This window comes from Rana temporaria, chromosome 4 (assembly GCF_905171775.1).
Source record: "Rana temporaria chromosome 4, aRanTem1.1, whole genome shotgun sequence".
NCBI lineage: Eukaryota > Metazoa > Chordata > Amphibia > Anura > Ranidae > Rana > Rana temporaria.
The window spans coordinates 404,893,584-404,908,105 of record NC_053492.1 but is presented as its reverse complement, the minus strand read 5'-3'; the positions used below and the strand labels follow the sequence as shown (position 1 = coordinate 404,908,105).

The following is a 14,522-nucleotide window of genomic DNA, read 5'->3' as shown; positions in this document are numbered from 1 at the left end:
CGCCCACACACGATCGGTTTTGACCGCTGAAAACGGTCCATCAGACCATTCTCATCGGTTAAACCGATCGTGTGTACGCGGCATAAGTCAGATCGTTAATACGGGGATTTGACTAAAAAAGTAGTGCAGAAACTACTTTGAAGTCGGCACGAATTGTAGTCATTGAAAATCATGGAGAATGACTTGTTATGCAATTTTGCAGTCCAAAATCGTGGGACAAATCGTATAAGTGTGAAAGGGGCCTTACCCTGTTATGTATGACTGACTGTTACAAGTTAAGTTGCCATAGGAGACAGCGGTCCTACCTATACAGATATGGCATCCGGCTGGAGGCCTTTCCCTGTATAGCTGTCTACCTATAGTGTCTCAGAGTCTGCCAATTAACATAGCATCTACCTAAGGGTGTCCTGGTCCTAACCCGCTCTCCCACAGTTCTTGTTAAGAGACAATACATCTCTTGTTCGCATTATAAAAGTGACTGGTGCCCATCTTTTTATCTTGAATTACACCCACCATGCCTGTTAACCCACTCTACAAGGAAGGATGTCTGCTCACCATCGGGCCCCTACACTACCAATAGAAAATCACATCTTAAGGGATGCAGACCCTGCAGCTTTCCTCATTATAGCCCTGCAGGTGCACAGCTGATTGATAAATATGAAACCACCCCCCATTAGATTCACTTTCCCACATGGGCATAGAGAAATACACAGTAACAAAAGGTAGAAATCTGCAACAAAGTTTGTTAAAATCTTTGTAATGTACATAGATCATCCAGAGGCAGTGGCGGCCCATCCATATGGAGCGCAGGTGCACCGCCCCCCTAATCCATGCACCTGGCCCTAATCTACATGCAGGGTGATGGAAGCATATATTCCAATGCTTTTTTTTCCATTAAACTCATGATAAGAGCCTGAGGTTTTAATTTGCTTGAAAAAAGGGTGGGTTCGGTGCACAGAGCAGTGCACCCTAAGCCCACCCAGTTGGGTGACAACAGCAAATTAATATTCGCTTTTGTCTTCCCAATTCTCCTCCCAGGCCAACTGAGAGCCAATTGGCCAGGGAGTCTCAGGGCACACTTCCTGTTTCTGGTGCAGGACTGTGGTCGGAGAGGGCTGGAGGTGGCACCTGGAAGCTGAAATGAGAATGGAGGCCGAGGATGAGCAGGAGCTGCGGGTCAGCTAACTGGTGCTGGTCCTGGTGGAGACCACACCCTCATTTACATAAATTATTAATCCAAAAATATTTAGTTAAGTATTTTTTTCCACTATATTTCATTTGTACTGGATTTTTTTAACATAACATATGGAATAATTTAGAGATTGGATGAAAATGTTGTTGCAGTACAACAGCAGTTTATGTATGTCTAGGGGTTAGAAGGATTAGAAAAACTGACAGGTTTTTAGTGCTTTACCCTACCAATTTGCCCTGGTGACCATAGTTACTGACTGTTAAAGCTAGAGAAGATCCAAAATTTTGAGTTGTCACCAGAACAGGAGAGGGGAAACATTCCAATGGGTACCGTATTTTCCGGCGTATAAGACGACTTTCTGGATGCAAAAAATGCATCCAAAGTCGGGGGTCGTCTTATACACCGGAGACGGTCTCCGTGCTGCGAGCGTGAATGATTTAAAAGACGCTCCTTCTCCTCAGAGTGTTCTGTGATAGGCGGAACACAAATCTTCCCAGCAGCGCCTCTGTTCTGTGTTCCTCCTATCACAGATGCCTTCTCATCCTCGGACGAGATGAGAAGACATCCGTGATAGGCGGAACACAGAAGAGAGGCGCTGCTGGGAAAATTTGTGTTCCGCCTATCACAGAACACTCTGAGGAGAAGGAGCGTCTTTTAAATCATTCACGCTCGCAGCACGGAGACTGTCACCGCCTGCTATTCAGAAAAAAAGTGAGTAAATGCACCGTTTGCAGTGATTGCACAGTGGGGGCAAGTGATGGCACAGAGAGGGGGCAAGTGATGGCACAGAGAGGGGGAAAGTGATGGCACAGAGAGGGGGCAAGTGATGGCACAGAGAGGGGGCAAGTGATGGCACAGAGAGGGGGCAAGTGATGGCACAGAGAGGGGGCAAGTGATGGCACAGTGAGGGGGCAAGTGATGGCACAGTGAGGGGCAAGTGATGGCACAGTGAGGGGCAAGTGATGTAATGGCACAGTGAGGAATGTAATGTAATGGCACAGTGAGATATGAAAAAGCCTGTTTCTGTCAGCGGTTCTGGCTACCCCTCAGCTTCCAGAAAGACTAGTAGTAAGGGGGTAGTCTTATACAGTGAGTATATCCCAAAACCAACATTTTTCCTGGAAAATTAGGGGGTCGTCTTATACGCCCAGTCGTCTTATATGCCGGAAAATACGATACACATATTCCAGTGACATCTGTTTTAGAGAGGATTTCCCTCTCTTTGGAGAGAATTTCTTTCACTTTCTGTTGTGGTTATGAGACAGCAAAGGAAAACTCCCCAACAAGACGTACCAAAAAAAAAATAAAAAAAAAATAAAAAGCTAACAGGGGTAATAAATCTGCCCTTATTCTATCCAAAACTAAAAAAAATGCTTTAGTTTTAGCTATATTTCAAATAGTACATTTTAACGTTAATGTAATTGAATTTTACTTTTAGTGGAGGTCTATACGCCCCTTCTTAACCAATGACACCACAAAGCTACTAAATTCACTCTCTGGTTATCTCTCAACTCAACTACCAGCCATTCAGTGTCTGTTATCCCTCTGCTAATCCATCCACTGGCTTCCGCTTATCCAAAAAATAATAGTTCTAAATACTAACAACAACCTAGAAAACCATCCATAATTCTGTCCCCAGCTACATCACTACAGTAACCTTGTCCCAAAAAAACCCACAACAACCAAATCATTATCTTTGCTGCTCCCAAGACCCCCTGCTCTCTAGCTTCCTTGTCACTTCCTCTCGTGCTCACTTATAGGACTTCTCCAGAGCCTCTCCCATCTTCTGGAACTGCTTATTCCAATTCTCCCTGACTATCTCCTACTCTGTCCTTACTGACTATCTTATCTCTTTAGAAAAGCCTATCCCACCTCTAACTAACACTTTTACATTCTCTATTAGCCCATCCTCTTTTGTACCTCTTTTTTACCTTTTTTATCACTTGAACCTTCCTTTCAGATTGCAAGATCTATTGAGCAGAGCCTTCTGATCCCTCTTGTATTGAATTATATTCTAACTGTACTGTCTCCTTCCATTTTGTAAAGCATGCGTAAACTGTTGGTGCTATTCAAATTCTGTATAATAAAAATAATGATATACATCAGACTAAAAACAGGGACAACGTAGAAGGAAAGAGGAAAGGAGGAATTTAGGGCCAGATCCTCAAAAGGGATACGCCGGCGTATCTACTGATACGCCGTTGTATCCCTGTTTCTATCTTTGGAACTGATCCACAGAATCAGTTTCCAAAAGATAGGCAGAAGGATGCAGTACCGCATCTGCCGCTGGGGGGCATTTTGTGTCGAAATGCCGCTTCGGGTATGCAAATTAGCACTTACGGAGATCCACAAAGCTTTTACACTTCGTTTTTTCTCCGTAAGTATTAAGTTGCATGTGTAAAATTAGGGCTGCTTTTACAAAGTGTAAACTGTTTACACCTTGTAAAAGTAGACCCTTCTTACCCGCGACGCTGTTATTTTTTATTTTTTATTTTTTTTTCCCCGCCGTATCTTTTTTTTTTTTGACGCAATTTTTTTGACCCGGCGCGATTCACAAAGCTCGGCGTAACGTAATTTCGCGCTATGCACGTCGGGAAAATGACGTCACGAGCATGCGCAGTACGTCCGGCGCGGGAGCGCGCCTAATTTAAATGGGACTCGTCCCCATTTGAATAGGAACGCCTTGCGCCGGCGGAATTTAAGTTACACACCCGAAAATTTCTAGGTAAGTGCTTTGTGGATCTAGCACTTAGGTAGAAATTTTCCGGCAGTGTAACTTAAATGGGAAAAGATAAGTTACGGCGGCTGGCTGTGGATCTGCCCCTTAGTCCCCAAAGCAGGAAAGTCCCTCCAAATAAGGGAAGTTGTGAGCTGTGGCTAAATCTGAGCTTGCCTGACTATGCTTTCTAGCCCGTGAACATGTTTGCTGTTTATGCTTGAATTATGTGTCAGCCATTTTTATATATCTGTGACAAAAATAACGTCAGTATGTTGTAAATATCCCAGCACATGTCAAGCTGCATTCTACACTAACTTTGGTACTTGAGAGTTTAGAGGAATCTGTCACTGAGAAAAAAGCATTTGGACATGCTTCAAATCAAAGGTTAGATAAAGTAACATGTTTCTACTGAGGCTGACAGTATCCAGAGTCAATAGTGCAATGTAATAAAAAATTAACTTGTGGTGTAGACACACTGAATAATTATTTTGTAGTACTGAGGCCAAAAACAGCTCAGCCCAACCAGAGTAAGCTCTGATTCTGTGCCGTTTTATGCCGATTTTCCAATTGTCGATAAAAAAAATGCATTAAAACTGAATAAATTCCATTGCTCATTACTCTACTGCTGCACGATCAGAGTTTTTCCATCGGATATTCAGAGGAATTCCGTCGGCGTTTACATAGAGAACATGTTCTCTTTTCCTCCGATGGAATTCCCTTGGAATTCCGATGTGAGTTTGGTCGGGCTAAAGCCTGATCGTGTGTACAGGGCATAAAAGGGGATGGATTGGTAAACTGAAGAAGAGAGGGGCTGCCTGCCCTGAAAATTGCACCTATGGACTGGTTTTAAGGTTCTGTGAGTAGAGCCTCCTATCTGTTCTACAAGCTGATTCATGGTCCCCAGCCATGAACCTATAGACTGTTTCAGTCAAGCCCATCTCATCTAAAGCTGCTTCATGGTCCCCAGCTGTGAACCTATAGACTGTTTCAGTCTAGCCCATCTCTTCTAAAGCTGCTTCATGGTCCCCAGCGCAGAACCTATAGACTGTTCCAGTCTAGACTATCTGTTCTACAAGCTTTATTGTCCCCAGCTGTGAATCTTTAGACTGTCGCAGTCTAGCCTATCTGTTCTACAAGTTACTGCATCTCCAGTCATGAACCCAAAGACTATTCCAGTCTTGCTGCATCTGATTTATAAAATATCTCAAGGTCCCCAGCTGTAAGTGAAAATAAACTGCGTTGCTGCTGTTTACAGAAGTGTCCTCCATAGAACTGTGTCCAGTTGTTTTGGAGGACACACTCAGTTGAACCAATCAACCTATCAACATGTCTTTTTAGTTTGGGGGCAACTCATACAAGCTCACACAGAAATTTCAAGACCCATGATAGGTCTGTTGGTAAGTAGATGTAAATAGATGTGCACCTGCTTAATCCTTCCACCTCTAATCTGGCATGTTTAGGTTTGAAAAGATGCAAGTATTTTTTTTTTCTCGTTTAGACCTAGACAGATTCAGAGCTAATTGGATGTAAATGGACGCACATATGTCTGCCAGCTCATAGACTAACATTCAGCTTACATTCAGATCTGCTAAAAAAACTGATAGGTGGATCTCATTGGAATGTCAATGTGAAAGGACCCTTAAGACGACCATACATTTACACCCTCATACACACGATCGGTTTGCCTGGTGGTAAAAAGTCTGCCAGGAAAACCAAGGGGAAAACTGAGAACCTGATCGGTAGCTCTTTCACCCTACACACGGCTGGTTTTCCTGGCAGAAAAACTGCCATGAGAGCTTTAGTCAGGAAACCCGGCCGTGTGTATGCTCCACCGCAGGCTTTCCCCATAAAAAAACTGGCGGCTTAAAAATCGCCGGGAATCCTGGCAGGAAAAAAGAAAACATGTTCTTATTTTTCCTGCCGGGATTCCCGGAAGTTTCCCTGTCGGGAAAACTGCCATGGAGCGTACATACACGGCCGGGATTCCCGGCCAAAAGCGGTCATAGCAGTTTTCCCAATGGGAAAACTGGTCGTGTGTACGAGGCATTACAGTTTTTTAAGGAATATCAAACATTTATATTCACAGGGTAAAGAACTTCCGGCTGAAGGAATAAGAACTGCTTTATTGGCCACTCACTGCTGGGAGCCAATAAATGATTTAAGACCCCTGAGTGTGACAGTCTACCCAGGATTCCTCATCTATTCCAGGAACGCCGTTCAGGATAGCAGCACAAATCAATTACAACACATTACTGTACGCTGGGCTTTGTCACTGAACAAAATCCCATTATTGTTATACTGAGGTGCAGGAACCCATAACAGGCAGGGGACAGACAGCACAATGTGAATTGAAGTGAGTATGAGCACAGCTTGCGCTATAAAGAAATTATATACCAATAAACAAGATTTCAAAGTAACCGCACTATATTAATGTAACCTGTCCTCATCTGGTGAGATCAGGCCACCTATACCGACAATGTGATGGTATAAGGTCCAGCTGCTTGATATTTTTAGATTTGGACATAGGAATGGTCAAATTTGGCATATCTAGATTTCCGTCCAGATTTTCATGCCTATTTTAGACTAAATTTGCTGATAAGTTTACTATGTGATTACGCCATTTTCACACCAGATTAAAGATGAATTGCAGTCTGCTGACATATAACCATATTCAGAGAGACTTACAACAGCGTATCAGTAGATACGCCATCGTAAGTCCGAATGAGCGCCGTCGTATCTTTGCGCGCATTCTTAAACTGAGATACGCCTCACTGTTGCCAAGATACGACCAACGTAAGTCTCCTACTTCGTCGTATCTTGGCTGCATATTTACGCTGGCCGCTAGGGGCGTGTACGCAGATTTACGCGTCGAATATGTATATGAGCAAGATACGCCGATTCACGAACGTACGTACGCCCGTCACAGTAAGCCACGCCGATTACGTAAGACATACGCCGGCGTGAAGATAAAACACCTCTATAGGTGTCGCAGCCCATGCAAGGTATGGACAACGGAACAGCCGTCATATTTTATGTCGTTTGCGTAAGCGTACGTGAATGGGGCTGGGCGTAGGTTATGTTCACGTCGAAAGCATTGAGTATTTGCGGCGTGATTCTGAGCATGTACACGCATGCGCCGTACCTGGTGGGCAGAAGCAACCAGTGCCTGCACTAGTACGCCTCCTGCAACCAAGTCCTTAAACTTGTTCTGGCACTTGACTCCACTCTGAGACTCAGCCTTGAATGGCCCGGCCGCCGGGACTTACATCAAATCCCGGGACAGTCCCGGCAAATTCGGGACAGTTGGGAGGTATGTTTTAGGCCGCGTACACACGGTCGTTCCAAACCGATGAGAATGGTCCGACGGGCCATTTCCATCGGTTCACCGCTGAAGTGGCCTGATGGTCTGATGTGCGTACACACCATCGTTCCAAAAACCGATCGGGTCAGAATGCGGTGACGTCAAACACGTGCTGAATAAAACGAAGTTCAATGCTTCCAAGCATGCGTCGAATTGATTCTGAGCATGCGCGGGTTTTGAACCGATGCTTTCTGTACTAACCATCGGTTTGGACCGATCGGGCAGCGGGCCATCGGTTCGATTTTAAAGCATGTTTTAAAATTTTGGACCGAAGGACAACAGACCGATGGGTTATACACACCGTCGGTTTGGACCGATGAAACTGAACCTCGGTCCATTCTCATCGGTTTTGTCCAACCGTGTGTACGCGGCCTTACTGTGGGATAGGGAGTGTGTTAGGACTACATATCATCTCCCTCCCATCTCCATAAGAAGGAAAGTGTTTTGTAGTCTAGATCAGTGTTTCTCAACTCCAGTCCTCAAGGCGCCCCAACAGGTCATGTTTTAGGCTTTCCATTATTTTGCACAGGTGATGTGATCAGTTTCACTGCCTTAGTAATTACCACAGAAACATGACCTGTTGGGGCGCCTTGAGGACTAGAGTTGAAAAACACTGGTCTAGATAGCAGGGAACAATGATAACTAACAGCCTAGAGGAAGAAAGTTCAGGGAGTCATCAGTTCACAGGATTTCTGGCTTGAACAACATTTTTATTTTTTTTTGTACTTTTCGAACAAATATAATGAAACGCTTTCAATGGTATATTTAACAGACCAAAAAAGAAGCAAAGAGAAATAAAATTATACGAGAAATTATGTTTGCTGTACATCTGCAATTCAGCACTGAGACATGTAACATCTGTCTGATCATTGCTCTCTGTCTCAGGATCAGTTTTAGCTGTAATCACGTGCCAGTAAAATTCATCAGCTCTGACATATTTAAATGATTGTTCTAACAGCGCTGTGAATGGTTGTTCAAAAGCCTTGTACTGGCTTCTGAATAATGCATATGCATTGTGCCCCCACTATATAGATGTAAGCCTGTAGTGGGATTGCATCATATCAGAGCAGCTATAACCCTGCTAATGTAAGTTCTTTATTTGGAAGCGCTAAATGTGTGAGAATGCTGCTAACCATGCACTTGTACATTGATGTATATGGCAAACATACACAATATTTATTCTACAGTCAATTAAATTGTATTATATAATGAAACATGGTGAGAAACAAACACCTATCCTGCCAGTGATGTATATAGACTCACGAGCATCTCATAACATGACATATAGCACAGCACATGTTCACTTAATATGGGAAATCTTACTAAATGCATGGTTTGGTGTATCTAGAGCCAAAACAATGTTTTTTTTATTTTTTTATTTGATTGCACATAGATTGTACAGTCAAATTGTAACTTGTATGGCAATCCTAAAAGGAGATTTTCTTTGGGAGAGATTTCATCATACTCAGTTTTAGTCTATGGGACAAGAAGTAAAGTCGATTCTCCCCAATGGGACACATGGCAAAAAAAATATACAGAAAAACCTTGGTTTGAGAGTAACTTGGTTTGAGAGCGTTTTGCAAGACAAGCAAAATGTTTGAATAAATTTTGCCTTGATATACAAGGATGTTTTGATATAAGAGTAGCGTCACAACTGAGCATAAAAAAAGAAGAGAGGAGCCTCTAAGGCTGCATTCACACTATAACGCAGCGTATTTTACCGCGACAAATTGCAGCGTATTGTACCACGATTTGCCACGACAAAACGGGTCTTTTTTTTTTTTTTACAACACATTGTTGTCTATGCCGAACGCCGAAAGCCGCCTGAAAAAAAGGGTCCGGGACTTGTTTTCAGGCGACAGGTGTACAGCGTTTCGGCGTTCGGCGTGAGATGTGAACCATCTCCATAGACAAGAATGTAAAATCACCCCTCCAGCGGCACGAGCGTCGGGCGTAAATACGCGAAGGTGTGAATGCAGCCTAAGTGTAGCAATATGGTTACATTTAATGAAGGTACAACATTTAGCAACTTATTGCTACACTTAGAGGTGCCTCTCTTCTCTTTTATACCCTGTAAAAAATGCTTAAAGCGGTGGTTCCCCCTTAAAAACAACTTTTTTTTATTCCACTGCCCCCCCACATTCCATCACGATTAAGGCACATATTTTTTTTCTGCTGTACATACCTTACTACAGCATATTCACCCGTGCATCCGGGTTGCGAGTCCCGCGGGAGTGGGCGTTCCTCACATGCTGTTGATTGACGTTTTTACCAAAAACGAGCTCTCCCCCCGTCGCGTAAGCCGCGTCACGGTTGGCGAAAGGAGCCGAACGGCGAGTCGACGCTATACTGCGCATGCGCATCGCCGTTCGGCTCCTTTCGCCAATCGTGACGCGGCTTACGTGACGGGGGGAGAGCTCGTTTTTGGTAAAAACGTCAATCAACAGCATGTGAGGAACGCCCACTCCCGCGGGACTCGCAACCCGGATGCACGGGTGAATATGCTGTAGTAAGGTATGTACAGCAGAAAAAAAATATGTGCCTTAATCGTGATGGAATGTGGGGGGGCAGTGGAATAAAAAAAAGTTGTTTTTAAGGGGGAACCACCGCTTTAAGCATTTTTTACAGGGTATAAAAGAGAAGAGAGGCACCTCTAAGTGTAGCAATAAGTTGCTAAATGTTGTACCTTCATTAAATGTAACCATATTGCTACACTTAGGCTGCATTCACACCTTCGCGTATTTACGCCCGACGCTCGTGCCGCTGGAGCGATGCTGTAGTAAGGTATGTACAGCAGGAAAAAAAAAATATGTGCCTTAATCGTGATAGAATGTGGGGGGTCAGTGGAATAAAAAAAAGTTGTTTTTAAGGGGGAACCACCGCTTTAAATATACAAGTGCTTTGGATTACAAGCATGTTTCTGGAACGAATTATGCTCGCAATCCAAGGTTTTACTGTATATAAAATAATGACCAGGGTTTTAACCTTTTCCTACTCTATACAAAACACACAAAAAGGTTTTTGCTTAAAATATTCTTTAACATATAAGGATTAAATGAATTCTAAAAGCAAAGAAAGTGTCTAATTTTAGATGCTGAATATTCCCCTAGTATAACATTTTTGAAACCAGTCAATAGCAACAAAAGAAAAAGCAATCTTTTTACTGGCCAGATATTGTCATACTTAAAAAAAGAGGTGCAATGGAATTTTAATTTTTTTTACTAATTTTCTACTAGCAAAGCACATGCCGTATATCCACTTTATGGCACCTTATATGATCCATGTGTCTGTTAACCCGTGAAACCCTAATAAAAGCACATTTAATAAAAAATAAAAAATAATTGCCCCTATGAGGTTGGCGAACACCCAAGTATGGAAGATCTCCCTGCCTATGGCCAAATTATACAATCGTCATCCAGCTGTTGTAAATCTTCAACTCCTGGCAATATTACCAATTCAAAGTTACTTTGGAAGGTGTTTCCTCACCTAGAATTATTATCATTAGAGAAATCCTGACACGCCCTAATAAAATATATATATCTAGTATATCATTGAAATCATAATCAGGTTTTATTTCCTTTCCCAACAAGATAGCGCTCCCTTGATAAAGTGATAGTACACACAGGGCTGTCTTAATGAGAGGGCACACCTGGGCACTGCCCTGGGGCCCCAGCTGCATGTGGGGCCCCTGCACTTTCCCCAAAGTAGCTGGTCCTTGAGCCCACGCTGCCCCCGAAAATAGCATACTAGCTCATTATTAATTACTTATCTAATATAGAAGCCCCTGCAGCCGTCCTCGTACACCTCTCAGGCGACCGACATCTCTCCCAAGGGTTACTTCCAGGTATCGCGGCTTGGCGCTGTGATTGGCCGCAGCCACGATGACGTCACTTTCGCTGGTAGCGGCACACAGACTGATATGTGCCATTGCTTCAGTTTTTCCCCAGTGCCGATGGCACATGCAGGGGACAGGGGATATCTCCTAAACCGTGCAGGTTTAGGAGATATCCTGGATAGCTACAGGTAAGTCTTAATCCAGGCTTACCTGTAGCATAACCACTTTAATGCGGAGCTCCACCCAAAAGGGGAAGCTCCGCTTGTCCAACTCCTACCTACTTGATGTCTGTTTACCTGCACTGTAGGGGCCCCAGAGCATTACTTTGCCCAGGGGCAAAGGTGATTAGTTTGTGGTACAATAGAGGGATCATTAAATTGTAAAATGTTTTAAATATAAGAATAATTAATATAGCATACCTTGTATATTCGACACACAGGGCAGATCATTTTTTACACCCTCTTGCTCTATACCACCACATTCTAAGTAATAGTCATGAAAAAAACATAACAGAAAAGAAACGCAGATAATAAAAATTTTGTTTTTTTCCTAAAATTAGTGGTCAGTGCTCACTGCCCACGGAACCCCTAACCACCTCAGAACAAACTTTAGGGTTTCACAGGATCCTAAGGCTAATGTAGAGTAAAGATTTTACCTGGCAAGGTCCAGGAAGGAGTCCACGGTCTCCTTAGTGGTGCTGAATGTGGTTTCAATGCCCAGGGCATTAGAGTTCAGAGCATTTGCCTCAGCTCCTGGTTTAATTATGAAGGCTAAGGCTATAGCTAACCCAGAAGCCATGAGAGTGGTGACCAAGAAGTAAGCCACAGCAATGCCACCCAACTTGCCCAGTGATCTGGTATCCAGACTGGCAGCGCCAGAGATCAAGCTGCACACCACCAGTGGTAGGATAATCATCTTCAGCATCCTCAGCAGCATTTCTCCAGGAAAGGCAAAGTAGGTCATCTGAGCTTTGGTCAAGTTCATGGTCCTCACTGCTGTGCCCAGGCCAACCCCTACCAGCACCCCAGACACTGTGAGGATGACAATGGCATTCTTCTTGAGGAACTGGGCACATTTTGACTCTGGACTTTTCTTTGCAGCTTTTCTAGTTTCTTCCACTGGGTAGACATTGAAATCAGAATACTTGTCAATGTGGCCATTTGTTTCGTAAGGCTTCTCCATCATTGGTGACACTTTGGTGTGGAGTTGATGATGATCAGATGGGTATGAGTGACTTCAGCACACAATGGCAAAGAGGGAGCTGCTGACCAGTGCTTTGTGTTTTCTCTGCTTCCAGACTCTCACTGCTCTACTCTGAGGCTCACACAGCCTCTAAAAAAGCTGCAGCTGATGCAACAGAGCTTCCTCCTCTCCCTCCCACCCGCAAATGTGTCTGTATAGCCCTCCCTCCTGGCCCCTGTCTATGCCAAGTCTCCCTCATCACCCCTCAATTTCTCTATTCACAGTCTGGCTTGCTGCCCTGTCACATATGCAGTGCCCAGCTACAGCAAGACAAGGGACAGAATGGCTGAGCAAGGCATGCATAGAGCAGGTGATGGGCTTCTCACACCTTTACTAGAAGGTAGAAGCAGAACCACAAAGAGGATCTCAGTATTGCTCTTTATACATCATTTATTGCTTTGTTGTATCACTTCTACAGATGTGCAGGATGTCTGAAACAAGAGTATTTATTTGCATATACATCTTTCACAGGAGACTGGAATAGAACCTAAAAAAGAACAAAACTTGGCCATACACTGTTATGCCGCGTACACACGATCGGGAATTCCGACAAAAAAAAAACGTAGATTTTTTTCCAACGGAATTTTGGCTCAAACTTGTCTTGCATACACATGGTCACACCAAATTCCAACTGTCAAGAACGCGGTGACGTACAACACTACGACGAGCTGAGAAAAATGAAGTTCAAATATTCCGAGCATGCGTCGGCTTGATTCCGAGCATGCGTAGGATTTTTCTCTGTCTGAATTGCATACAGAAGATCGGAATTTCCGACAAGAACTCCTCCCGTCGGAAAATTTGAGAACCAACTCTCAAATTTTTCTTGCCGGAAATTCCGACAGAAAATTTCAGTTGAAGCCTAGATAAAATATATATTTTTTTGCTACATTTTATAACAGAAACAAATAAAAAAAGTGTTTTTTTTTTTTAAATTTTTCTGTATTTTTTTTATTTAAACAGCAAAAAAATTTAAAATCCAGTGGTAATTAAATACCACCAAAAGAAAGCTCTTATCAACAAAATTAAAACATTTGGGTACGGTATTGCATGACTGAGTAAGTGGCATTCAAAGTCTGACAACGCTGAAATCTGAAAATTGGCCTGGGCAGGTTAAAATGTGTCTATATGCATTCCAGTGTGTTTATACATTTGTACGTGTTCTGGTGCAAAATGAATGCATGCTACTGTACCTGTAACGGAATGCAATGGTGTGAACTATGATGATTTTTGCAAACAGTTTCCTGTGAATTCGTTCAGGATGCATTTGAAAAATGCCTTTGAAAGCATCTGGTGTGAGCAAGACCTAGGCCTCTTGCACATGGATGCTTTAAAATGCCAGGATTTTAGACATTCAGGCCCGGATTCAGAAAGGACTTACGACGGCGTATATCCAGAAACACCGTCGTATCTATGCGCTTATTCAGGAACTGAGATACGCCTGAATTTTGCAAGATACGACCGACGTAAGTCTCCTTACGCCGTTGTATCTTGGGTGCATATTTACGCTGGCCGCAAGGGGCGCTCCCGTAGATTTACGCGTCGAATATGCAAATGACCTAGATACGCCGATTCACAAACGTACTTGCGCCCGTCGGATTTAGCTACGCCGTTTATGTAAGGCGTATGTCCAGCGTAAGTTTACCCCTCATAAAGCAGGTGTAAGTCATGTTAAGGTATGGACGTCGGAAACGTCGGAACAGCGTCGTATTTTACGTCGTTTGCGTAAGTCGTACGTGAATGGGGCTGGGCGTAAGTTATGTTCACGTCGAAAGCATTGAGTTGACGTATCTTAGGGAGTATTTGCGACGTGATTCTGAGCATGCACGCGCATGCGCCGTTCGATCGGCCATGCATTTACATGGGGTCACGCTTCATTACAATACAACACGCCCACTGCCTTGCTACTTTAAATTACGCGGGCTTACGCCGGCCCATTTACGCTACGCCAACGTAACTTTGGGAGCAAGTGCTTTCTGAATACAGTACTTGCCTCTCAATGTTACGTCGGCGTATCGCATATGAGATGCGCTACGCCCGCTCAAAGATACGACAATGTATCTGAATCGCGGCCTCAGACTTTTTTTTTACTGATCTAAATTTACGCTGGCTGCAAGGGGCTCTTCCGTAGATTTACGCATTGAATATGCAAATGACCGAGATACGCCTATTCACA

The 14,522-nt window shown here is 43.6% G+C and overlaps 1 protein-coding gene across 1 annotated transcript in view; it reads right to left on the bottom strand.

Moving 5' to 3' along the window:
• The window catches only part of SLC1A4 (solute carrier family 1 member 4), a 70,788-nt gene extending 58,338 nt beyond the window's left edge, over positions 1-12,450 (bottom strand). Inside the window, exon 1 of the mRNA XM_040351244.1 lies at positions 11,763-12,450. Within this exon, the coding sequence (XP_040207178.1) occupies positions 11,763-12,292 (530 nt within the window). The 5' untranslated portion in view covers positions 12,293-12,450. The remainder of the gene's footprint in view (positions 1-11,762) is intronic.
• Between the last annotated feature and the right edge of the window lie 2,072 nt (positions 12,451-14,522).